General features: G+C 38.9%; 2 protein-coding genes across 3 annotated transcripts; one reads left to right on the plus strand and one right to left on the minus strand.

Moving 5' to 3' along the window:
* Nucleotides 1-4,986, minus strand: LOC132830055 (uncharacterized). The gene is made up of 3 exons (XM_060847521.1): nt 4,925-4,986; nt 4,749-4,825; nt 1-3,820 (listed from the first exon to the last, which is right to left on the minus strand). Exons 1-3 carry the CDS (start codon nt 4,984-4,986, stop codon nt 1,401-1,403), a joined length of 2,559 nt encoding a protein of 852 aa, XP_060703504.1. The 3' UTR covers nt 1-1,400.
* srsf10b (serine and arginine rich splicing factor 10b) lies at nt 4,956-26,127 on the plus strand. Of its 2 annotated transcripts, XM_060847459.1 has the most exons (6): nt 4,956-5,049; nt 9,462-9,566; nt 18,312-18,415; nt 18,874-19,045; nt 19,128-19,187; nt 24,344-26,127. In XM_060847459.1, exons 1-6 carry the CDS (start codon nt 4,985-4,987, stop codon nt 24,564-24,566), a joined length of 729 nt encoding a protein of 242 aa, XP_060703442.1. In that variant the 5' UTR covers nt 4,956-4,984; the 3' UTR covers nt 24,567-26,127. The 2 variants fall into 2 exon arrangements, with proteins under 2 accessions (XP_060703442.1, XP_060703443.1); XM_060847460.1 differs by lacking the exon at nt 19,128-19,187.
* The last annotated feature ends 411 nt before the right edge of the window (nt 26,128-26,538 follow it).

The following is a 26,538-nucleotide window of genomic DNA, read 5'->3' on the forward strand; positions in this document are numbered from 1 at the left end:
GCGAGCAGAACCACAACAACGGATACCCGAGCTACAAATCTTCAATCAGATTTTAAAAATTTCTTCTCTTTGGATCTCCTTGTCACAGACAGCTGTGGAGACAGAGACCTTGTGTATATTTAAGGCTGAGATAGATAGATTCTTGATCAGAAGGGGAATCAAGCAGTTCGCAAAAATGGCAGGAAAACGGCAGTGAGGAATGTTGAATCAGCCATGATCCTATTGAATGGCACAGCAGGCGCAAGGGATTGAACAGTCTACTCCTATTTCTCAATATCTCACAAACTGTGTTTTCTCTCCCCACAGATACTGCCAGACCTGCTGAGTTTCCAGTAATTTCTGTTTTTATTTAAGACCTTCAGCCTCAGCAGTTCCTTTTATTGTAAATTTCCCCCAGAGTCTGAGGTGGGACAGGTTGGATTATTTATTACTGTCATATGCACCGAGATACAGTGAGGGTATTATTTTGCGTGCTATTCAGACAGATCATACCATACATAAATAATCAGATAATTTAACAGAATACAGTATTACAGCTGCAGAGAGAAATGAATGTAAGTATTGCAGTGGTCCATTCAAAGGGCTGATAACAACAGGGAAGAAGTTATTTTTGAATCTGTTGGTACATGTTTTAAAACTTTTGTATTTTCTCTCTAACAGAAAAGGTGGAAGCAAATGTAACAAGGGTGGGACCGGTCTTTAATTATATTGGCTCCCTTCCAGATGCAGCAGCGTGTATAGATAGAGTCAATGGATGGAAGGCTGGTTTATGTAATGAACTGGGCTATGTTCACAACTCTAATTTCTTGTGGTCTTGGGGAAGAGTAGTTGCTGTACCACGTGGTGATGCAACCAGAAAGGATGCTTACTATGGCACATCTATAAAATTCAGAGTCCTTTCAGAGATGCTGAATTTCCTTAGCCTTCTGAGGAGGTCGAGGTGTTGTTGTGCCTTCAGACACAGTAAGATAGATTATTATTGATCAACACTCAGGAACGTGACACTCTCAACCATCTCCACCTGGGCTCCACTGACGCAGACAGGGGAGTATCTTCCACTCTGCTTCCTGAATTCAATGAGTAGCCCTTTCATTTTGTTAACATTGACAGACAGATTGCTGTCTTTAGACTAAGCCCTTGTTTTCCTGTACTCTGTCTCGTTATTTGAGATCGAACCTAAAATGATCATGTCATCAGCAAACTTGTAAATGGAGGTAAAACAGAATTTGGCCACACAGTCATGAGCGTATAAGAAGTATAGTAAGGGGCTGAGTACACAGCCTTGTGGGATACTGGTGTTGAAGATTATGAAAGAGAATCATTGCCTATCCTTTACTGATTGTGGTCTGTGGGTGAGGAAGTCGAGGATCCAATTAGAGGGAGGAACAGAGTGCTACGTCTCAGAGTTTAGACAGGAGTTTGATTGGAATTATGGTGTTGAAGGCTGGCCTGTAGTCAATAAGTCTGATATAGTTATCTAGACGTTCAAGGGGTGAGTGTAGGCCCAAGGGGGCGGCATCTGGCGTGGGCCTGTTGCGATGATAGATGAATTGTAAAGGATCAAGGCAATCTGGGAGGCTGGAGTTGATGTGAGCCATGACTAACCTCTCAAAGCACTTCATAACTACGGATGTCAGTGTCACCGGGTGGTAGTCATTGACACATGCTGCTTCATTTTCCTTTGGCATTGGGGTGACAGTGGTCTTCTTGAAGCAGGTGGGGATTTCAGATTGTAGCAAGGAAAGGTTAAAGATGTCTGCAAATACTCCCGCAAGTTGGTCTGCACAAGATGTGAGTGCACGGCCAGGGATTCCATCGGGGCCAGTCACTTTCTGTGGGTTCACTTTTAAAAAGGCTGATCTAACGTCTGCAGCAGTGATTGTGGGTACAGGTGCACCTGAGACTATCGGTGCAGTGGACAGTGTTTCACAGATCTTCTGTTCAGAACCAGCATAAAATGCATTATGTTCATTGGAAAGGGATGTATTGCTGCTAGCAATTCTATTTGACTTTGCTTTGTAGCCTATTAAGTCATGTAGGCCTTGCCACAAATTTGAAATGTTCATGTGGTTAGTTTGGGACTCTAGCTTAGTCTGATATTGTCTCTTGGCATCTCTGATGGCTTTACGAAGGTCATACCTTGATTTCTTGTATAGGTCAGGGTCACCAGATTTGAACGCCTCAGACCTGGACTTCAGTAGAGAGTGGATCTCCGAATTCATCCATGGTTTCTGATTGGGGAACACTCGGATTAACTTCTTTGGCACGCAGTCTTCTACACACTTACTGATGAAGTCTGTAACAGTAGTGGCATACTCATTAAGGCTGGTCGCTGAGTTCTTGAATATGGACCAGTCCACTGATTCGAAGCAGTCCTGTAAGAGCTCATCCGTCCCATCAGACCAGCACTGTACGACTTTCTGCACTGGGTCCTCACGCTTCAGTTTCTGCTTGTAAGCTGGGAGAAGGTACACAGCGGTACGGTCTGATTTTCCAAAATGTGGGCGGGGTATGGAACGGTAAGCATCTTTGATGTTTGTGTAGCAATGGTCAAGGATGTTTGGACCTTTGGTGGGACAGGAGACGTGTTGGTGGTATTTTGGTAGGACACTTTTGAGATTGGCCTGGTTGAAGTCACCAGCTATGATGAACAAGGCCTCGGGGTATTTCGTGCTAAGTCTATTTGTAACGGTGTATATTTCATGAAGTGCACTCTGCACTTCTGCATGGGGTGGGATGTAAACTGCTGTCAGGATAGCACAGGTGAACTCCCGTGGCAGGTAGTAGGGACGGCACTTCACCGTTAAATATTCCAGGTCTGGGGAGCAGTAACTCGCTAGGGTCGCCACGTCTGAGCACCAAGAATTATTAATTAGGAGGCAGACTCCTCCGCCCCTTGCCTTGCCAGAGGACATCTTGCGGTCCATCCGGTGAACTGAGAAACCCTCAGGTTGTAAGGCACAGTCAGATATAGCAGGACTGAGCCATGTCTCTGTGAAACAGAGCACACAGCAGTCTCTCAATTCTCTTTGGTAGATGAGTCTAGCTTTAAGTTCATCTAGCTTGCTTTCAATAGCTTGGATATTTGTCAGGAATATACTGGGGAGGGGAGACTTGAAACCACGTTGTTTCAGTCTCACCTGTAGACCAGCACGTTTTCCCCGTTTCCTGGGTTGGTGGCTGCTTCTGGTCAAGTCTGTGAATTGGTGAGGGCTGTCTACCATTCCAGAAGATAAGTGAGTGCATTTGGTGGGGTCTTGGGAATTGGTCGCAGCCGCTAGTGCTCCAGGGGGCCTTGCAGTTTGTCTGGTCGGGTTTCCTCCATGTCGGGTCTCTGTGAGGTCAAGTCTTGTTCCCGAAGTGGTCAGGCCTCGGTATCTGTCGAGTTGGTTGGGTCTCCGACAAGCCTGTAGATGTCTGGTCCCTCGAGTCACTGTGAGGTCAGGTCTTGCTCCCGGACTGGTCAGGCTTTGGTGATGGTTCTCTATGCGGTTGAGTTGGTTCAGCCTTTGAGAAGCAGGTAAGCATCTGGTCCCTCGGGTCACTGCAAGGTCAGATGTTGTTCCCAGGCTGGTCGGGTCTGCTTTATGTGGGGTCCTCGTGAGGTCAAGTCTTGACCCTGAACTGGTTGGGCCACCTTGAATTCGGCTTTCCGTGTCGCCAGGTCTTATTCCCAGTCTGGCTGGGCCTCGATGTCTGTTCTCCACGTGGTCCAGTAATTCGGATCTTCGAGAAGCCGGTAAATGTCTAGCCCCTCCAGGCTTGCGGTAACAGTTCCAATGTTGGCTGTTGGGCTCCATCAGTCGAAGGACCTCCAGACCTAAAAGGAGATTTAACAGAATATTGTTAGTAATTCTGACAAACTTAGAATTGCGGTTTTAAAAGGTTGAATGACTATAACAGAAGAAAGAACAAGATGTCATCCAACTGTATGGGGAGATGGTATGTGTACACTTGTTGAAGCACCACATGGAGTCCAGACTATGATTTCTAACAAACGGCTGCCTGAAAGTGCTCCCTCTAATCCTTTCCAATGCTCAGCTAGGATTTACGAACCGATATAGAAATAATTTGGAGTATAAAAACTAAAAGAACTGCAGATACTGTGAATCTGAAACAAAAATAGAAATTCCTGGAAAAGCTCGGCAGCATCTGTGGAGAGAAATGAGAGTTAATGTTTCTGGTCCAGAGACCCTTTCTTTGAACACGATTGCAGTATCACTGCCCAGAAGAGCAAATGGAAAGGTGTAATCACCAGTAAGGATCAACGGCCACCTGGAGTTGCCTGTTAAGAGGCTGGCGCCCACACTGGCCCAGGGCTATGACCCACTCCAGCTCGGACACGGAGGCTGCAGGGGAGGAGGCGACGTAACCCTGAACCAAAACTTTGGCCGATATCCAACAGCAGCAGCACCTGGAGGAGCATGAGGTGAGGCACGAGAGGAGGAAGAAGAAAAATAAATAAAAACAACTTGTCACAGAGAAGAAAAATAAAATGATGGACTGCTGGACCAAAAATACTAAAGTTATTGCAGTAATATAAACACATCCAAAATGGCGCCAGAGAATAACACGCAAAACAATATTTTTCACTGTACTTCAGTACATGTGACAATAATTAATATAATCTAGAACCTGCTGGAGACAACTCACAGAGTCACCTCATTTCACTTTGAAGCGGGTTGAATGTATGTTTTGATTCCTGGGTCTGAGGGGAAGAGAGCCGAGTAAAACCAAGGGTTAGTTACCGCTTTCTCTCAAACACTCGGCTTTCTCTGGAGCTCTCACCAAATGGCGGCCGCGCCGTCCAGCCCCATCCCCGCGCCTGCACCAACATGGCGGCAAGGAGCTGCGCCCTCATTGGTCAACGTGCCCTTGTGACGCGGCTTCTAGTGGGTTCTATGGGCGGGGTCCACATCCTCGCGCCTGCGCAGTGGTCGCGCGGCGTCGCAGCCCGCCTCTTTCTCTCGGTGCTGCCGCCGCCATGTCTCGGTACGCTCGCCCGCCCAACAGCTCTCTCTTCGTCAGGAATGTCGGCGATTGCACCAGGTGAGACAGTGTGGTGAGGATGCTAAACGAACCGAGGGCCGGACTCGGGGATTTATTTTGGTCGAGCGCGGGGTGGGGGGGAAGGGGTCTGCCTCCGCGTGAAGGCCGCGGGCCTCGGCCCCTGTCAGACAGCGCGCCAGCCTCGGGTGGTGCGGGGAGAGGGAGCCCGCGCCGACTTCGACCGGCGGGCCTCCTTGATTTCCACCACCTTCGCCGGACTCAGTAAGATTGCTGATGGCCGGGCCGGAGATCCGGGGGCAGCGTCTCACCGAGTGACTGCTTAGCCCCGGATCTTTCCCGCTTTTGGAAAAGTAACTGGGTCACGGAGGATGCTGAAGTTATTCCAGCCGTCGCTAGGGCTTAATGCGGTTTATATTTGCTTCAAGTAACGTGGGACAATTTAGGCCGCGCTTTTCTGAAAGCCTCCTCGCTCCACATTTGGGTAATTACAAGTAAAAGGCAAAGAAATTGCAAACGCTTAAAACAAAGAAGAAACACTTAAAAGTGCATTCAATGTGCCCGAATAAAGGTTTTTCATATTAGGATTATAAAGCAAAATTTGACACATTCAGGGGCATTAGGATAGTTGACGAAAACTTTGACTAATGAGGTGGATTTTAAAGCATGTATATTTTTTTTTAAGAAGGAAAGGGAGAGAGAAATTCTGCAGTTTACGGGTGAGGCGTAACACTAGACATGTCCGCCAATGCTGGAGCAAAGTCAATTGGGATTAGGAAGAGGCCAGGATTGGAGAGGAGTGCAGAAATCTTGCAGAGTTGCGGAGTCGGAAGAGTTTAATGAAACGGAAGGGGGTGAATTGAACATGATGAGAATTTTTATAGTTGAGCTTATGCAGGTCATCGAATACAAGGGGGCAGGACTTGATGTCAAAGTTAAGGACACAGCAGAATTTCAGATAGTTTAAAATTTGCAATGTAGAATGTGGGGGAAGTTCGAAAAATTGTGTATAGGTACTAAGTGAATGGATGAAGAATGCATCTTGAGATGCTTTGAAAAGTTATGATTTTTATGTTAAGCATTTGATGTTGCTCATTTAATTAAATCTGTCGTGTAATCTGAGGACTGATTTATCCATCAAAATATTTGCAATAGATTTGAGTTTACAGTACATGTAAACATTTTTGGCAGAGTGTCAGAGGCTGAGGAGTGACCTTATAAACGTCTATTAAACCATAGGGCACATGGGTAGGGTAATAGACAGTCTTTTACCTGGGCTGGGGGAGTCCAGAACTAGGGGCATAGGTTTAGGGTGAGAAGGGAAAGATTTAAAAGAAACCTTAGGGGCAGCTTTTTCATGCAAAGGATGGTGTGTGTATGGAATGAGCTGCTAGAGGAAGTGGTGGAGGCTGGTACAATTGTATTTAAAAGGCAATGGATGGTTATACAAATAAGGAAAGGTTTAGAAGGATATGGGCCAAATGGGACTAGATTAACTTAGGGCATCTGGTAGGCGTGGACGAGTTGAACTAACGGGTCTGTTTCTGTGCCGTACATCTCTTGACTCTATATACATCTATAACTCGAGCAAAAATTCCCAAGATCTCACGCTGTTGAAAAATTAAACTGATATGCTTCATGGGTTTTTAAAACTTTGCTTGGTTTGCGATACTTTTACAAAGTTCTTGAAAATAAACAATTTGTGCTCGAAGGTTTTGTCTTTTTTAGAAATTTAACGCAGTGAGTGTCAGTAAACTTGCTGAAAGTATCAGCCTATGGAAAGAGGAATGGATTTTTAGGCTTCTGATTAATGACTGGTGTTATTGATCATTACGATGGGGCTCTATCATTCAATGTTTTTTAATGTTGGGTTTTGGGTAATGTCTATTCTTTAAACACAAGTGTCTTCTGTTTATTGTCACAAAACAGAAGTATAAATCACTAATTACTGAGTTAGTAAGAGTCTGTTAAGTCTTCCATTCCACAGAATTATTGAACTTATTTGCGCCAAAAGTTATGTGATGTTGACTTAAGTTGAAATGTTAGAAAACACATTTTTAGATGCCAAGTGTGTAAATGCATAAATTTAGTGCTGTAAAGTCTGCAAGATCGACAAATTGAATAGTTATAATTAATATGTATTCATCTGTTTAAATAATTTCCAATGACTGAGGTTGAATTGTCTTCTCTGAATTTGTCGGAATATTCTATGTATTCACATCAAGCTAAATGTATCTGATGTCCAGTGCCACTGAACTATTTACATGTAATGTCATTTTGAAGTTGTAGAGGTCATGAGTGAGACCTCTTCTGGAGTATTTAGTTTAGTTCTGGTCACGCTGGTATAGGGGCAATATTATTAAATTAGGGGGTTCAGAAAAGATTTACCAGAATGTTGCCAGGAGTGGCAGGTTTGACTTATAGGCTGGGAATTTTTCACTGGAGCATAGGAGGTTGAAGGGGTGACTTTATAGAGGTTTATAAAATCATGAGGGACATAGATATGATGCAAAACAAGGTCTTTTCCCTAGGTGAGGGAATTCCAAACTATAGGACATGTTTTTAAGATGAGAAAGTTTTAAAAAGGACATGGGGGCCCATTTTTTTTTTAACAAGGTGGGCTTGTGTGTGAAATGAACTGCCAGAGGAAATTGGATGCAGGTACAGTTACAACATTTAAAGGGCATCTGAATGAGTACATTCCAAATGCAGGCAAGTGGGGCTAATTTAGTTTGAGCGTGGACTAGTTGGATGAAGAGTCGATTTGTATGCCATATGACTGATTCGAATTGCACAAATAATTCACACGAGGCTTTTAATATTATTTTTCTTATTGAGGGTTTGTGATTTTCATTTTAGTTGTATGACTTGACTTGTTAAATTGGTATTGTCTGCCAGTCTGTTTCTGAGAGCAAACTGTTCAGCTTCAACTGCTGTGACACAAATACTTAACTCTGTTAAGCCATTCCTGTATTTAGCTGACATTTGCACACGTGTTCTCCAGTGCAACCAGTAGTGGTGATTTGAGTTTAGCCATAGTCTGAAACATACCAGCTGCTTGCTTGCTGCCGAGCTAATGTTTATTGACTAAATGCAGATGTAAAGGTTAAACTAGCCTTTATAGTACTGCTCTGTGGCAGTTTTTGTATTGTTATTATGGGAGCTCTTTTGCGTTTGATTCAACCTGGAAACAGCATAGTACCATACTGAAATATAATGCAATAGTATTTCTACAAATAATTTCAGCCAGAAATGAATGTGTTGAATGTTGCTCCTAAAAACATAGAAATGCTTTGTAAAATAAAAATAATATTGGGTAAAATCATTTGGCATGTTCAGAGCAATTTGTACATTTATGTAATCTCTTAATAACTATTTATAATATGCGCAAGTATTATATCCCATTTCCAAAGAGCCTGACTAATGAGTGAGGAGCAATGTGTCAGCCTTTGAAAAACGCTGAATAGAACCCTAATATTGTAAAGTGAAGTCTTATTACTAAATCTTTGGCACAAAGGAATGCAATACAGTTTTAGAATGTTAGTTTTTTAAACTAAATATGTCACTTTCTACTTGGAAAATAGGGATAAGTAAGATGGTAAGCTAAATTATTCTGTTTAATAGTCAGTGTTATTGCTTTTTGATTTGAACTAAATTAGACCAAAGGCTATAATGAATTTAATTGTGAAACTTCTTAAATTTGCAGTAATGAATGATTTGGACTTCTTCAAATTTAGGGGCATTTACTTTGAATCAAATGGAGATGGTGCTAAATGCTCCTTAAATTGGGAATAGAAAATTGATTGAAATAAAATGGATATGGGTTTGAAGGGTCCAGGAAATGATATGTAGACTTAAAATTAATTAGTTTTATAGCAACTAATCTAATTCAGTTCAATTCTTTTAAAGTACGCATCAGTGACACAAGATGCTAAACTGTGGACAGGCTGGAAATTCTGGGAGAGGCAGCAGGAACCGAGTGGCTAGAAAGAGTCAATTGTACGATCTTGGTAAAACACTGAAGAGGCAATTTGAGAAACTTGTTTAGGTTACATTGGATGCATCTTCATATTTAGTTCAGAAGAATATGAAGCCAAATATTTTGGGTTATAAATTCATTTTCACTGGAATATTTATTCTGGATAATATTTTAAATAATTGGAGAGAGTTGAAGAACTGTAAATCTTTACTAAAATTGAGGCATAACTAAGTCTCCCATTTCTTAAAATGGGATGCATCTAGCCATTTCGCTCACCTGAGTACCACCAACTTGACTGATCCTATTCCTGACATCCTGTGGACAGTTTACAAGTTGATTTGATGTTCCAGAGCAAGATCTTGATGGTTATAGAATCTCCTTTTCAGATGGTTTAATGTCGATAATTTGGACTCTTCACATGCACAGTGGGAAGTTTGTGTTTCAAATCACCTGTATCGTTTTTATGGTACTTTAGGCCTGAGGATTTACGTCGTGAGTTTGGTCGCTATGGCCCAATAGTAGATGTTTACGTTCCCCTTGACTTCTACACTCGTCGTCCAAGAGGATTTGCATATATACAATATCCTTTCTTCAGCAGTTCTCCTAAACAAGTGAAGCAGACATACCAAGGTCTTTTCATCCTATGATTTGAATGTCAAGTTCAATCTGGTTCATTGTGGCTCTATATTTTTAGAAATTACTGCTTGGGGACAGGGATGATATTTAAGGTATAACTCCAAGTTTGTATGTTGCTAAATACAGTCCCCACTTCTTATAGTGGTCACACGTTTCCACATGATTTACCTGTTATACTCAGTGGCTATAACAGATGATGCGGTCATATGGTTGTAAAGGTCCCTTTTCGTTTGCTTGGTGACAATTTTAACTAAGCTCTCATTGAATTTTGGGTTGATGTTAATCTACTTAATTAGTTTAATTAAAGTATTAATATTGTAACACAGGAGCACTTGTCCGCTTTAATCCGTTATCCTGTTTGTGTAACAACAGTTGAGTGGTTTAGATCATGATTACACTCAAATTGATAAGCTCCTCCACCTTCATCACCCAAGTTCCATGATTAATAACTTCACAGATCAAATAGTTAAAGTTATTCTCACTGTAGAGAAACTGATTCAACACTGTTGTGGGAATTAATCAATCCCTTAAGACATGGAGTCTGCTTAAGTTAAATTGATGTAATCTGTTTTAGTGGAATAAAGTTCCACAATGATCATTATCCAAAAAAAGTCATTAGAGACCCTTTATACAGTGTCTGTGCATAAAGTAAATGGAGCACTTGATGCTGTGACCCACAACTTTAAAATTGACATTGGTGCAAATAAATAGTTTTCACGTTTTGAATCGTGTTTGAAATGTGGACATTTTAAGTGGTGGGGACTGTACTGGGGACTTGCATGTGTGAAAAATTGTATTGAAATTATAAGCTGAAAATGTGTTGCTGGAAAAGCGCAGCAGGTCAGGCAGCATCCAAGGAACAGGAGAAATCGACGTTTCGGGCATAAGCCCTTCTTCTTTCGGGCTTATGCCCAAAACGTCGATTCTCCTGTTCCTTGGATGCTGCCTGACCTGCTGCGCTTTTCCAGCAACACATTTTCAGCTCTGATCTCTAGCATCTGCAGTCCTCACTTTCTCTTTGAAATTATAAGCTTCAGCCTTACTGGATAAGATGACAGTTTGTTGAATATTACTGAAAAGATGCATAATAATCAAAGCTTCTCAGTTTGTACCCAGTTCAATCAGGCCAAATGCAAGATTGGCAAATCTAAAACAATCGCCATTTATACTACAGGAGAAAGGGTTACTGATTGCTTTCTCCACAGCAATGACTCAGCCAATGGGAATTTATGGCCTTCCAAACATTTCTGAAAATTCACAAAAAAGGCTAAGGTCTTCGATGTATTCCTTTTTGGCAGAGATTGGGCCCTTGTAGGTGATTGCTTTTAAAACCATGCTACAAGTTCAAATGGTTCTATTAAATTTGTTGTTAATGTCTCTCTTCAGCAATATTCAAAGTCTGTGCTACCAAACAACAATTACATCTGGAAAATCTGAAAGCTTTTGAGAATAGCAGTTTGAACTAAAGCCGAATGAAGCACTAGGGTGAATATACATAACTATTAGCATGTGAATACTGGCAAAAAATTTAGCACAAATTTGCAGCAGTGTAATATCATATGGCTGCTTAGCAATTGGAGTTTTAAATGCTGTACCACAGTGATGGAGTCGATTTTTCTTTTACATTACCAATTTATCAGGAGTAAATACCAAAAACTTAATTGCAAATAAAGTAATTTACTCAGGTTTGATTTCCATTGTAATTGTAATTAATTATAATATAGAAGAAAACTATTAATTAGAGTACATAACCAATCATTCTAATGTCTTTTCCATCAGCACATTTAATTTGTTTTTTAGTACATACCTAACATAACATCAAAATTAGTAATCAAAATGTCTTAAAGCAGACATTTGTAAATAAAAGTAAAACACCCTTCATAGCTTGCATCACCATTTGATCTAGCTTTTAAAAGTGTTTTATGGGAAAAACACATGCTACGTATTATGTGGTGTCCATGTAATTTTGATTTTTCAGCTTCGTGCCCTGAGATGTCAGATTGACATTCTGAATTTTAGCATTAAATGTTATTTGATCATGCAAAATTCATGGTATCATTATTTGTTCCTAATTTTCAAAATGTCCTACATTAAGTATAGAGTGCTACATTTCATTTGCCATCTGAGTAATTTCAGTACCCTGAAATGTCTGGAATTCAAGCAGGTTGTCAGAATAAAAGATACTTTGTAGAAATCTGGTATAATCAATACGTTAAAAAGACGTGACTTTTACCCTTCATAACCACCAAAGGTTATAAGCACTTCAGTTAATGATTCCTTTTTAAAATGTGGACACTTGTAGACAAGTGTGTTGTAGGAAATACAGCAATCGATTTGCAAAACACTTGCAGACAACAATGTGCTGATGACTAGATCAGGTTTTTGTTGTTTTGAGGGACAACATGGGCCACAACACCAAGGATATCTCCGTGCTCCTTGTCAAATAATGCCATGGGATGTTTTGTCAGTCTGAGGGGGCAGATAGAGTCTTGGTTTAACGACTCGATGGTAATATAGCACCCCTGACTGTGAAATACATGTAATGCTGCACTGTAATCGCTTAGGTTGTTTTATTCCGTTCTTAGGATGGACAGTGATCCACAATCATCTGACTCAGTGAGTGCTACAGACTGAATTAAAGAGAATGGTTGTTTGGACTTCCTCACTCTAAAAGCGTTGATGGACTTGATACGTCTTGCACTGAATACCAATGTAAATATCTCTCAAGACAGGTTGCTAGAGCAACTCAGATCTTCAGGGTCACCTGGGCTTGAAACACTAATTCTGCTTTCTGTCCACATGATGCTGCCAGACTGCTGAGTTCTCCAGCAATTTCTGTTTTCAAAATTTCAGCATCCGCTGTCCTTTGTTTTATATATACCTCAAAATCCTTGATGCATGCTGCTGATGAGGCCAGCATTTACTGCCCATCTCCAGTTACTCTTGAGTAAGATGGTGATCTGCCTAAAGGTTTGAATATAAAAAGTGAAAGTCAACCACATTGCTTGGGCCTGACTATCATAAGTAGGCCAGACCGGGTAAGGATAGCAGATTTGCTCCCCTGAAGGACATTAAGGCCAAGTGGATTTTTAATGATAATCTGCTGGTTTCATGATAATTGATTTTAAATTTCTCTACTTGGTTTATTGTGATTTTTAATTTGAGCCTCTGAGACATTAATCCTGGCTTCTGGATGTATGCTGGGTAATTTTATCACTATTCTGTGGTTCCCAGATTCTTTCAGTTAAAAACCTTTTCACATTTACTATTGCAGAAGCAAACTTTTATGGGTTTATCAGTTGTCAAGTGAAGAAAGCTGATTCTGCAGCACAAATATCAGGCTTTGGCACGTGGCTGTGATATCTGAATTAAAACCGCTTTACTTTTCTGGCTATATGAGAAAGCTAGGTTTCAGTAATGGGCTGCACACTTTTTAAAACATTAAAAATATGGTGATCTCTTTGCTTGAACAGCATTAATCCTGAAAATATTGTTTCCTGAATGTTGTTCACAAAATTGATTAGAATTAGATGTAATATGCTATGACAGCCAGCATGTGTACTATTGTAAACAAATTTCCTGAAGGAGCATTGCACATCTATTAGAGAACCTTTACCAAGTTTGGCTATATTGCATGTTTTATTGATTGGACATTGATGTGCTGAGTCTAACAGCAAATTTTCACTCAGTGACCTAAACTGAGCTAGCTTTAATAAATGCTTCTTTGGAAAGTTCATTTGACTGATACTGCATGGCTAGTTATATGCATATTTGTAATAATTTCCTAACATCTAAACATTTAAATTTAGAATGAGCAGAAAGTCTGAATATTTCAAATGGGGATTTAAAAACCAGTGAATGTCTAAGCAGTTGGAACCCAAATTTCCAGCAGTAGATGTCTAGTCACGGGGGTGTGCAAGTTAGCAGCAATATCTCCATGTACTGCACCTGTTGTCCTTGCCCTGAGTAGTGAAGTTAAAAGTGTTGGCATTAATCCACAGTTTTTTTTAGCACATCCTGTAGATAGAATACACTGCAGCCGATATTGCAAACAGTGAATGTTTAGGTTAGTTGATTAGGTGTCAATTAAACTGGAAGTTGTCAATGTTCTTGGCTTTTGCAGTTTAATCCTTCTGATGGGATCAGTGCATCACATTGATTCCTACCTTGTGATGATACTTCCCACAGTCCCCAGCATCAGACCTGAAGCAATCAACACTTCTGTGACTGATCACCCTTGGTTTAAACATGCATGATTTCCCCCAAGCATATGATTGCTAACTGGTAATTCAGCAGCATTCAGACCTTTACTCATTCACTATCTGAGGAATTTGGAGATGAGCATTGCAATTGTCAGGCCTGTTTCCTGTTGTTTTTTTTTAAATGGCACATTTTATGTAACAGTTCAATATGATAACATCTAATACACAGTTCCAAGGAACCTTGCAATGATTATCTGAAGCTGTTGATTGATCTCCAAACAAGTGCAACTACTTTTTGTGCCAGATATAACATTAGCCTTTGAAGAATTTTTCTCTGAGCCCATTAACTTGAATTTTTGTGAGGCAGCTTGGTTCCCTGCTTGTTTGAATAATGTTTAGATGTGATATTAGACTTTAGCTCATGTCCACTTTGGACCAAGGCTGCAATGAGCTCGAAGTCAGAAATCTCAACACCAGATTATAGTCCAACAGGTTTACTTGAAATCACATGCTTTTGGAGCGCTCTCTTTCATTAGGTGTCTGGAAAAAGACCTGACGAAGGAACAGCACGCAGAAAGTGTATGATATTCAAATAAACCTAAACTGAGCCCAAGTGAGTGTGTTATTGGTGAGCTTTTGCCAGTTGATAAAACTGATAATTATACTCAAGTGATTAAAAGATTTGCTGCATCTTAATTGGCTAGGTTTACTTGTCCTTTTTGTTGTGCTGGGGTCTTGTGCAATGGTACTATCCCTATTTCTCTCTGCACAAGTTTTATTTTCTTTCTGGGTACATTGTGCAAAAGTGCCAAAATAGTTTCAAATGAGGATTTTCAATAGATTTCCTTAATTGACTCCAGGGATGAAGGAGTTGTCTTATAACAAAAGGCTGGGCCTCTATTCATTGGAGTTTAGAAGAATGAGGTGATCTTATTGAAACATGAGGCAACTTAGCTGAGTTAATAATGAAAGGATGCTTCCTTCTCCACAAGAAATTAGAATTAGGGGCATAGTTTAAACAGAAGACATCTCCGATTTCATGCAGAGATGAGAGTTTATTCCTGTTGGGTCTGTGAAATTCTCTTCCTCAGAGGTGGTGGGATCATTGAATATTTTTAAGGTATGGGTAGATAGGTAGAATTAATGCTGCACTCATTGGGGAATAGTTAGAAATGAGTAGTTAAAGCCACAATCAGATCTTCTCAAAATAGTGGAACAGGTTTAAGGGCCGAATGGTTTATTCTTGCTCAATTCTGATATGATATTGTAAAATTAGTTTGGATGATCTGATACTGTATTGCATTACAGCTACTGGTCTGAATTAAATAGTCGCAACTCTTCTCATTACCTGGCTCAAACCTCTACGTTGCCCAGACGCAAGCTATCATCATTTTTTTATGGGTTTAGTTAATGTACACCAGTAATAAATGCTTGCATTGCCAATGAATTATATATAAGTGTTGCAAGCACTATCCCACTTTTGTGCGAAGTTGCGTTGAATTAAATTCGAACCTTAAATCATTAAGTTTTTGAGCTCATATTCCAACATATTTTTAGAATCTGTTATTTTATCCAGTGGTTTTTCTTTCCTAAAATTGGAAGGAAATCATTTCTGGCAGGTCCTTTTCATGCTAAGCAGGCATGAATACCAAAAGCAAATTGATTTTTTAACTCCACAGAAATCCACACCTATACTTTTAAATCAGTATATATTGTATGGCTAATTTGTGACCTAAAAGAAATCAAAATCAGAGTCCAGTTAAAAACATAAAGTTTGAATTTAGTTTGAAATTTAAACTGCACTTTTTTTTGTAATGACTTATCATACTTTCATACCTGTAAATATTTATATGCATTGGATGCAATAAATTAGCTACAAATGTAAAATAGACAAAGCAGATTCCTTTTCTATAACTTTATAGTCCTAATTTCATTTATGGAAATTCAGCTTTATCACTAAATTCCTGTTTAGTGTTTTATTTGCATTCATATTATTGAATAATTTAATGTTAAGCACCTGGCAGTAAATTGCATTGTAAGATGGGAGGTGATTTATCCTTTCACTACAATCCTTGGAAGAATCTGAAAATGATGCATACTGCACTATTGAAAATTATTAGTTTGCAATTCAAATTTGCACATAGCAAATTTTAAAATTCAAATTAAATACTTTTATCAATTTTACTTGTGCAGTTTAACTTTGGAATGCTGATCTTCTGCACATTTGGGTCACTTGAGGCTTGCGCAAATGCATATTTTGAGCTGGAAATTTAAATGTAGTTTTCATTCCTCCTTCCCCTCAATTTTTATTTAATTTGCTTATTTTTGAGACTTTTGATAGTCTGAGACCTGCATATTTGTCTAAGGAAAGCTACTATGGCAAATGTAATTTTCAGAAAATTTAGGTCCCACATTTAACCGAATTTGTGACCACAAGGTCATCTAATCTGAAATGAATTTTCATTTTACTTATGACTTCATGAACTGTGCACAATATTCCTTTATGTGAAAACTATAAGCTCAAGTTACATTAATATTTAAATTGAAGCTTGTATGCTCCATTGCACAACTAAATATGTGTGTCACCTGGTAAGTATTTTGGTATAATCTGGCTATTAACTGTAAACATTGACACAATCAGAGTTGGTGTACTCTCTAATATTCCTGTTAATACGAATGCATGTTGGCAGGACGAGGAAGCTTACTGAATAAAATGCTGCTCTTTGCTTCCAGTAGAAAAAAGACCTGCTCTGCTTTGTTTAATTAATGTGCTGTTTGAGTTGGTTGCTGCAGGGATTTGCTGGTTCTGGGTTCATATAGTGCACCCCACTGTTGCTTGTCTAACTTTTTTTTCCTTTTTATATTCTGCTCTAAGGTATGTATTTCTTGTCTGATCACAAGTTCATCTAAATGGAAAATGTGACACAATTTTTAGCTGTTTTTAAAAAAAAATACTTGCTGGTGTCTTTTTTGGCTAATTTTGGTGGTAGTCAAAAAAGTGATTTCAAACCCTGCATGTTTGTCTTTTTATACTCATCCCCTGACATAACCTTTTTGTTGTTGTTGCCTCAGAAAATTTAAAGCAATCCGCTGTAACTGGCGAACCCACAAAGAAAGTATGAAAGAGCCTTTTAGATAGAACCCAAGCATAAGACAAGCAGACAAGCCAAAGACCTCTTAAGGATCAGGCTTGAAGAAAAGAGAGGGAGGGTGAAAAAGATTAAAGCTTGAAGAGGGAAAAAGTCAAGGCTTCGATTTGTCTGCAATTGGAAAAAAGGTTGTTTTGTCAAAGTCAAAGCCAAGTGTCTTATTTGGGCCAGCGCCTCATGTCAAGTCCTTCTGGCAAGCACTTAAAGAGTTAAAGGTCAAGCTGACGGTGCAAGGTCAAGTTTACAGCCAAATTTAAGGTAACCAGCAAAGTCCTGATATTGTATCCTACCATAGTGAAACAGTTCATTTTGCTCTTAAATATTGTTATTAACTGTGATTTTGCAAACTTAAATGATCCATATTTAATACAAGTATATATTAAACCGTTTATGACTGAAATTGTAGTCTGTGCTGCAGATAAATTCATTCCTTTTATTTCTTTTCAAAAATTGGTTTTGAGTCTAGTGTTTTTGATGCGCTTTTGTTTCCAGTTGCTGACTCAACAGAAGACCAGTACAGAAATAGACTTTTTTTAAGGTTTAGAATACTTTTATATTTTATTCAACTTTTTTCTTGTCACTTCTGTCGAGGTCATCTGTCACTTTTTGCACAAAAAGTCCCATATTTGTCTTCCTTCATGATTTCAATTAGATGCTGCAGATTTATAGTTGCAGGCACTACTGGGTGTCTTATTTTAGTGAATTAAAACAGGGCTTGACATTCATTAAAGGATGCCTGCAAGCTGTGGGAAGGCACTTGCTAAATGAGCAGGCCTTTGTTCTGTCCTTGTCCAGTGGCTACAATTGTAGCACATTATTATAATTTACTCCTCCACGGTAGAATACATCCTACTGGAGTGATACACTTGAGTGTTATTTTGTTTTTTGACAAGCAATGTGACATTTATTTGTTAATTTACAAGTCACTATTGAATTGTTTGCAGCATTTTGTTAAATGTGATTTTATTAATGAATGGGACCAGACTGAGATCAGAAATAATTCTAGATTGAATTTCATGTGGTAATGGGGTAGTTACGACCTAATAATATTTTGCATCAGGATTTAATGCTGTCTTTATTGCTGTTCTGCATTTATTACTTGCATTATGATTCACTTAGAAAATTTGAATGAAAACCCTATTTTATTAATATTAAACCTGCATAGTTTTTGTAATAAGCTATTTGATGTATTTTTGACATCTTATGCAACTTAATATAACACACAAACAAATTTTCTAAGTTTTGGCAAAACAATGTTGTGGTTGAAAATGTGTATTGAAGATTGTAGGATGTGTTCGAAACCTGTGAAAGTGAAAAGCCCCCTTAACAGCTTAGCATGTTTGAAGATGTTCGTGATGCAGAAGATGCACTCCACAACCTGGACCGGAAATGGGTCTGTGGCCGCCAGATCGAAATCCAGTTCGCTCAAGGTGATCGCAAAAGTAAGTATAATTAATCTAAATTAAATTGTATACTTGTGGAAATGGTCTGTTTTGTGTATGAACAGTAGTGAATGTGATAGAAGCCAGTGCTTTTATACCTATTGAATCTGCACGTGCTGTTCTTTGTACTGAGGTATTAACCATGTTTAAGTTGAAGAATTTAATGACAAGACATTTATAGCTAAGCAAATATATTGAATGTGTAGTTTTCTCTGAGTGAAAGTTTCCATATGGGATTGATACATTCTAGAATATGTTTGAGGGGTGCTGGCTTTGGTGCAGGGGCAACATAAAACTAACAGTATGTGTTCACTGAAAGCTGCTAGAGTTTTTGCAGAATTGTTTGTTTTGTGTGAAGCTAAGTTTTGGAAGTCACTGATAGGGGGAAAAAAAGATATATTCAATAAACGATCGATGTTCTGGATGATGGTGTGATATTTTTGTCTTTGTAATTGCAGCACCTGGTCAGATGAAATCAAAGGAACGAAGATCTTCACGAAGTTCCCCACGATATGATCGGTATGATGACTATGATAGGAGGAGAAGGTCCAGGAGTCGAAGTTATGATCGGAGGAGATCAAGAAGTCGTTCTTACGATCGAAGTCGCAGGAGATCTGATAGCCCTAAAAAGTATGTAACACTGGCATCTACAATGCATTTTGTTCTCCAGTTCAGTGAATTTTATTTCACTGGTCTTTTATTTTTTGTGCAGTTCACGGAGCAGATCAAGTGGAAAGCGTAGACGTAGCCGTAGCAACTCTTTCAATGACAGGTAGGGCCAAGCAGAATGCATTGGCTGTCATTCATATTCAATCATCAGCGTGAAGTTTCTGAAATTGAAGGGAATGCTGTGGGAGTTTTCTAAGTAATAGGAAAATGTGCAGATAGCGTGATAGAATTGTTAACTTGGAATACCTAGTATAGGATGAATTTTTGATAAGTTGATGAGTTTGACTCTTTTTCACATGTCTACAGATTATGCTATCCAGCAAGGAAAGATATCCTCTGATTTTAGAGTTTGCATTCACTGAAACTGCAGTTCTGATTGTTGCCTTCCCCAGTTCAACTGTCGTTAAATGCCTATGAATGATGCTTTGAATTCTCTTTATAAACAACGGCATTCCACTTTGCTGCCTTTGTCATCTCATGTTATGGTTGCTAAATTTGCAATTAACACAGAATAGAAACATAAGGTATGAAGAGAATATAAGGGGTTATGGATAGATCGAGTGGGCAGCAGTCTAGTAAATGGAGTATATAGTGGGATATTGACCTCTTTGGTATGAAACTGAGTCTAAATGGTGAGAGATTGCAGAGGGATTTGAGGCATCAATCACAAAAGGCATTTTGGTACAAGAAGTGATTAGGAAAGCTAACTTTTTGCCTTTTAAAAATATTATCATCTGTTGCGAGGCCATGGAATACAAACTTCCGGAAGTATGTATGCTTTAGTTAAATAAGGTACTAGTAAGACCACATCTGGAATACCATGTACAGCATTGGTCAGCTTATTTAAGAAAGATTGTAAATGTGTTTGAGGCAGTTCAGAGAAGGTTTACTAGACTGCTGCTGAGAATGGACAGATTGCTTTTTAAGGAAATGTTGGACGTATTAGATTTGTATTCACTGGAGTTTAGAAGAGTAAGAGGTGATTTAATTGAAACACGGAAGATCCTGAGGGGTTTTGACAAGTTGCATGTGATCAGGATTTTTTTGTGGGAGAATCTAGCACTAACGGTCAAGATTTAAAAATAAAGGGTCACCTATTTAACTCTAGAAGCTATATTTTTTTGAGAGTCTAAGTATTTGGAGCTCTCTGTGGAAAAAGTGATTGAAGAAGAGTCTTTGAATACTTTTTTAAAGCAAAGTTAGATTCTTCATTACTTTGTAGCCCTGATAAGCAATGGGTGCAATAAGACACTAATTTAGTCAAACAATTTTAACATATACCAACCTAGATTCTATTCTACTAACTGTGACATGCCTTTATTAAAATACTATGTCCTTATTGCACTGGTTGCTCAGAGGGTCCTGAGGGTCCGGCTTTGTCTCAGGTAGTTAATCCTCTGAGGGAACACTGGCCTAGTAGTATTATTGCTGGACTGCTAATCCAGAGATCCAGGTAATGTTCTAAGGTGCTGGATTTGAAACTGCCCAGGCATAGAGTGAGAATTGAATTCAATAAAAGCCTGGAATTCAGAGTCTCATGACCATGAAACCATTAAGTGTCAGGAAAAATGCATTTGATTCAGTAATGTCCTTTAGGTAACAAAGCAGATCTTTACCTGGGCTGGATTACTTGTGACTGCAGACCCACAACATTGCGATTGACACTTAACTACTCTCTGGGATGGGCAATAAATGCTGGCCAGCCAGCAATGTCCTCATCCTTTAAATGAATGTTTTGTAAAACTCCCAGATTATCTTCGGAGGAGACCCAGTTGTTCTACTTTTCTGTAGCGAGTTGTCTCCATTTTCTTGTATACCTAATAAAAACCAAAAGAGTTGTACATGCTGTAAATCAGAAACAAACATAAAAACTGCTGGAAAAATGTAGCAGGTCTGGCAGTATCTTTGAAAGGAAATCGGTTCTGAAGGTCACTCGACCCAAAAGATTAACTCTGATTTCTCTCCACAGATGCTAACAGACCTGCTGAGCTTTTCTACTAATTTTTTTTCTCTTTTGTATACCTTTTTTTCCTTAATGACTGTTTGCCATTCCTACATTTGACCCATTTAGTTTTTTAAAATTACATCATCGCTTTCATAGCTGTTGTTGGATATATGTTCGCTGAGTCCCCCTCAAGGTTTTGTTTGAAGAAACATAAGCAATTGTCTAGGTTATTATCTTCAAAACTCATATCAGTTTCCAATGCTAGCGTGAATGAGATATTTTTATGGTTTCAGAAACAATGGGCTACAGTTTGCTTAGCTCCAGCACAGTTTAAACATTTACTTGGCAAACTTCAGTAAGATTTTCCTCAACAATGATTACCCATGCTGTCTTCCTATTCTGACCCCACATGCATTTCTTCAGCTAAAGTTACATTTCTTCACCGTTCATTTTCACCATCCTGGAAATAATTCAACACACAGACCTCCTCCACAACCCATTTATATTATTTATAAGAAAGAAATGAAAACACAAGTACATATTTGAGTTGATTAAGACATAGAAGCAGAGGTAGACCTTTTGGCTAATCAAGTCTTTGCCATTCATGGGGATCATAGCTGATGTAATAATTCTGAACATCACTTTCCGGCCTTTTCCTCGTAACCGTTGATTCCCTTGCTGATTAGAAGTTTCTCAGCCTTGAATAAACCTAATTGCCCAGCTGCTTCAACCCTTTGAGTAATGTCATAAGTCATCAACCTCAGAAGCAATTCCTACTCATGTCTGTTTTAAATAGCTGACCACATGTTCTCTGTTCTCAGGTTCTCCTCTTTGATTATGTACTCTTCCCACACACAAATTCTTGCTACCTACCCTGTCAAGCCATCTAACAATCTTGAATGTTTCAGTAAGGCCATCTCTCATTCTTCCAAATTCCAGTGAGTACAGGCCCAACCTACTTGACCTCTCACTAGAAAGTCAATCCATATCTGTGATCAGCCTAGTGAACCTTCTGTGGAATGCCTCCAATGTCTGTATATGTTTCCTTAGATGAAGTATCCAAACTATTCACTATATTTTCAAAGTGGGCTAACTAGTATCTTATATTATTTTAACAAGACTTACCTGTTGAACTTTGATACTAGCTCTTTTTAGCTGTGCAGAAGGAATCCATGTGTTGCAGTTTTTGGCAATGTTTCTCCATTTTCATAATAATCTCCTCCTCTTGCCAAATGCATGATCACCTATTTTTCCACATTATAGTCCATCTGCCAAGTTTTTGTCCATTCACAGAACCTAATAGTATTCTCTGTCATTCTTGCCACTCACTTTCCATGTATTTGTTTCCTGCGCAAAGTTGACAATAAAGCATTCACTTTCGTCACCAAAATCATTTTGAATATATTGCAAATGGTTGTGGCTGCAGCACTGATCCCTCTGCACTCCACTAGCTACAAGTTGCCATCCTGAAATTGCCCTGTAGTCCCAAATGTCTTCTTTGAGTTGAGCATTCCTCTCTTCATGCAAGCTCATAACCTCACTTCTCTTTTGGAAGCCCAGATATATTCCATCTAATATTTCCCTTTATATCCTGCTTGTTACCTCCTGAAAGAATTCTAATAAGTTTGTTGAGCATGGAGGTTTCCCTTTCGTGTAGCCATGTTGATTCTGCTTGATGATAATATTATGTATTTCTAAATGCTCTGTCAGTACATCCTTTTAGATTCTGGAGGATTTCTAGATTAAGATTTCTTGAAAGATTACTACCAATGGATCCACTATCTCTAGCTATTTATCCTAGAATTTATCCTAGAAGTCCATGGGAGTTATATGCCTTTAACCCCATTTGCTTTCCTAGTACTTTTATTCTAGTGATAGTTGTATTTATTTTCTCTACTCCTTTTGTCCCTTGATTCATTTAGTATTTTTGGATGCTACTAGTGTCTTGTGAAGATTAATGTGATTTTCTTGCTCCCGTTATTATATCTCTGGCTTCATTTGCTATGGGGCTTTTGTTCACTTTGGCCTCCCTCTGTCTTCCTTTTTAAACAGCCACATGCTGTCTGTTTTGATGCTACTTGTGAGCTTACCCTCCAAGTTTCTTTTCTCCCCATTTTAGTCATCTTTCAACTTCTCATCCTCTGGGTTACCACTAATATTTGCCACTTTGTATATGTTTTTTCATTCAATTTGATATCCTTAACCTCTTTGGTTAGCTATAGTTGGTTTACCTTCTTACAAGAATCCTTCCTTTATATAGCTTTGTGAGCCATGACCTATTTTCTTAACTGTCCGCTATTGTTCAACAGCTGCCTTTTCTGCTGAACTCTCTTCCAGGTCCTGTCCAGTTGACTCAGTCCTCATCTTTATGTAATTACCTTTAGTGTTGTTATTTCTGACCCAAATTTCTCGCAGTCAGGCTGAATGTTAAATTCTCCTATGTATGGTCACTGTTCCCAAAACAATCTTTTACTCTGTTTATTTTTGCTTCATTATGCAACCCCAATCCAAAATGGCCTGACACCGAGTTACTGTACCTATGTCACCTGAAATCTCACATTCCTGTCCTTGATCATGGCCAAATTTGAATTACCTAATATATAGACGTGAGTGCTCCCTGAAGTGTCCAGGTAACCCCCCCCCCCCCCCCATCCCCCTCCAAAACCTCCAGTGTACAGGAGGTCTATACCCAAGACTCTGGTGTCTCAACTCTGATCAGAAGTTTGAGCCGTGAATACACACTACAAATACATTCTCCCTGGATCACCTTGGTGTCCAGCAGCTCTGACATGCTGCAGCAGGAACATGCCATCTGTTCTGCCATACCTTGTTTTATTTAATTTGTTTGTTATTCTTGATTCCCTGCTCCTTACATGTTGTAATTAATACAAGGATAAGTGGCACATTGCCTTACAGTTGTTGAAGTTGTGGTTACAATTTGATCACCCATGACCTTATTCAATTATGATGCAGGTTTGAGGCACCAAGTGGCTTTATCTTGTTCCTGACTTGTACAGCTGTTTGTGTACTTAGTTAAGCTGTTTACCATACGTTCTGTGTCCCATATTCCTGCATGCTTTATTATATACTCTTGCCTCTTCCGCCATTCTTATTTTTCTCTGTCTCCTTGTTTTTTCCTGATTTGGTTTCTAAATACTCAGCTTTGTACAATGATAAATTATACACGAACCAGCAAAAGATAGACGGAAAGCAGAATCAAGAGATGCCTTTTTATTTCCTGCGAAATTGATTTGATTTGTTTTCCTTAAATGTAATCTCGTGCTTGTCTTAATTACATTTGCAATTATTTATAGGCACAGACGTCGCCATCGTTCCTATTCTAGATCAAGATCCAGGTCACGATCTCGATCCCGATCAAGATCCAGATCAAAATCCGTATCAAGATCAAAATCAGCATCCAGAAAGGATTCTAAGACACGTTCACAATCGAGGTCATGCAGCCATTCAAGGTCCAGATCTAGATCTAAATCCAGGTCACTGAGTGGCCACAAGTCTGATAGTCACCATGAGGACTGAAGCGATGGATGGTCGTTCATCAACTTGCAGCTTCCATTTGTGCTTTTCTTTTTGTTTTTGGGGTCTTGTAGTTAAGAGAAGGTGGGTACTGTTTTATGACTACAGGAAAACTTAGTGTGCAAGGATAATTTGTTGATGGTGCTTGAAAGATTTTAAACTGAATGATGCAGTAACTACAACTGACCAGTTAGTAAGGTTCAAAGTGCCATTAACATTAATGTTACTCATTGGTTCATTGAAAGTCAACTTGTTCACTATTGTTTTTAGGCAAATTTAGAAAGGTATATTTGATTCGCGGCTATGTTACTGTTAGTAATTCTTTTATAAAGCAGTGCCCTCTATACTAATTGTCCAAAAAGATACTAAATTGTTTTCCCAGTTTAATATTCTGATGGATTAATAAAGCTGCTGGTACAAATCAAAACTGTGTGAATTCAAACTTTGTATATTCTACTGTTAACAAAGAACATGTCATCAGTGCAGTGCTGTATTAACATAACTTCAGTGTGGGGTTTTACATAATTCATAATTGCCTGAAACACTCTGCTTGGGGGATTGGTTTATAGAAATTCTCCTTATTTTACCCAACTGGTCACATTAAGCACAATCAAAAAGTATTGGCAATTTGTTGCCCACAACCTTATGTTCTGTTCATGTGTGTTTATGCAATGCAGTAGTCTGGCATGCTTTCCGTAGTATTGATTTGTGCATTTTGCATGAATATTTCTTTTCATTCTTGGCTGTAAAGATATAATTTGCTAATGCTGTTAGACAAATTACCTGCATTTTTTTATTGTAAGATAAATGCAGGAACTTGTATCTTATGCGGAATTGGACGTTTTTCCAAAACAGATTTATCTCGTGCTGAAACATTTTTTCATGTAGAAGCTTGTAAAAACAAAAGGGATTTTTATACCACGTCTTTTTAATAAAAGCTGTTTGTAAAAGTTCATCTATATTAGAAATGTTTTCAGTTTAAGCTTCAAAATGCTAAGTTGTCTAGGTCTTTGCATGACTAGAAAAATGTGACGTTTGAAATCAAGTAATAATAGTATATTCTGAAGATTAAGAACATTGGCCCCTAGAGTGGTCATATTTAGCCATTCATCTTGTGAATTTGGATAAGCAGAACTGGGAATAAAATTGTCTGTAATCTGATGTAAGTGACTTAATTAACTGTGTTCAATCACATTAGGGTTATGTGACAAGTCTTGCTTAAACTTATTTTAATTCTTGCCAGTTTTAGGTCTTGCCTACTGTTTGAGCCAGGGTAGGTTCAGTGTGTCTTGGTTTTACAGTCCAGTTTGTTTCTTGCTTTTCCTCAAAAGTGATAAGATTCTTCACTTAACAATGTATACAGGGTATGCCTTTTCATAACTTTTGCAGGATTCAGTTCAAGATATGCAGTGCAAACAAACACTTGCAGACTTCGCACCAGTTATCACTAAATCTATATCATTTGGGTTTTTTCAGTCAGATATGGATGTTGTGTTCATCCTTTTTGTTCATGATAGCTGATTGTAACTTCATACTTGTAAATAAATCTGTGCTGTAAAATTAAGCATCTCAGGTGTGTTTTCTTAAAGGAATGACTTACTTTTCAGTCAGAACCCTATGTGCACTAACACCAAAATGTAAAAGCTGAATTGTATCTGTGCGTTATACGGAAGAAACCGATTATCTGAAAATGGGACCATCCGGCAAGATCACAATGATCTGATGTTTGGCTAGATTGTTATCCAGAATTCAATTAACCAAATAAAATACTCCCTCCCCATGTCCTTTAGATAATCGAGGTTCCTCTGCTGGTTAAAACTGCACAAAAGTCCCATGGCTGTTGAACCTGTATTGGTTTCTTCAAAGAACAATCTGCTTAATCTTGTTCCCCTGTATTTTTTTCCCATTTATCTAAATTCCTTTTGTAAGATATATTCTTCTGGGTCCTGCATAAGGTTGGGCAGCCTGTAAGTGA

The sequence above is a fragment of the Hemiscyllium ocellatum genome, chromosome 30 (assembly GCF_020745735.1).
Source record: "Hemiscyllium ocellatum isolate sHemOce1 chromosome 30, sHemOce1.pat.X.cur, whole genome shotgun sequence".
NCBI lineage: Eukaryota > Metazoa > Chordata > Chondrichthyes > Orectolobiformes > Hemiscylliidae > Hemiscyllium > Hemiscyllium ocellatum.

Bases quoted from the DNA above. Each gene is read 5' to 3' on its own strand.
- LOC132830055 (XM_060847521.1), bottom strand. From the start codon at position 4,986: ATGGCGGCGGCAGCACCGAGAGAAAGAGGCGGGCTGCGACGCCGCGCG. The intron at 4,826-4,924 runs GCGAGGATGTGG...ATGTTGGTGCAG, and splicing joins CGCGCGACCACTGCGCAGGC to GCGCGGGGATGGGGCTGGAC. The intron at 3,821-4,748 runs GTAACTAACCCT...ATCTCCTTTTAG, and splicing joins CGAGTGTTTGAGAGAAAGCG to GTCTGGAGGTCCTTCGACTG.
- srsf10b (XM_060847459.1), top strand. From the start codon at position 4,985: ATGTCTCGGTACGCTCGCCCGCCCAACAGCTCTCTCTTCGTCAGGAAT. The intron at 5,050-9,461 runs GTGAGACAGTGT...ATGGTACTTTAG, and splicing joins AATGTCGGCGATTGCACCAG to GCCTGAGGATTTACGTCGTG. The intron at 19,188-24,343 runs GTAGGGCCAAGC...AATTATTTATAG, and splicing joins AGCAACTCTTTCAATGACAG to GCACAGACGTCGCCATCGTT.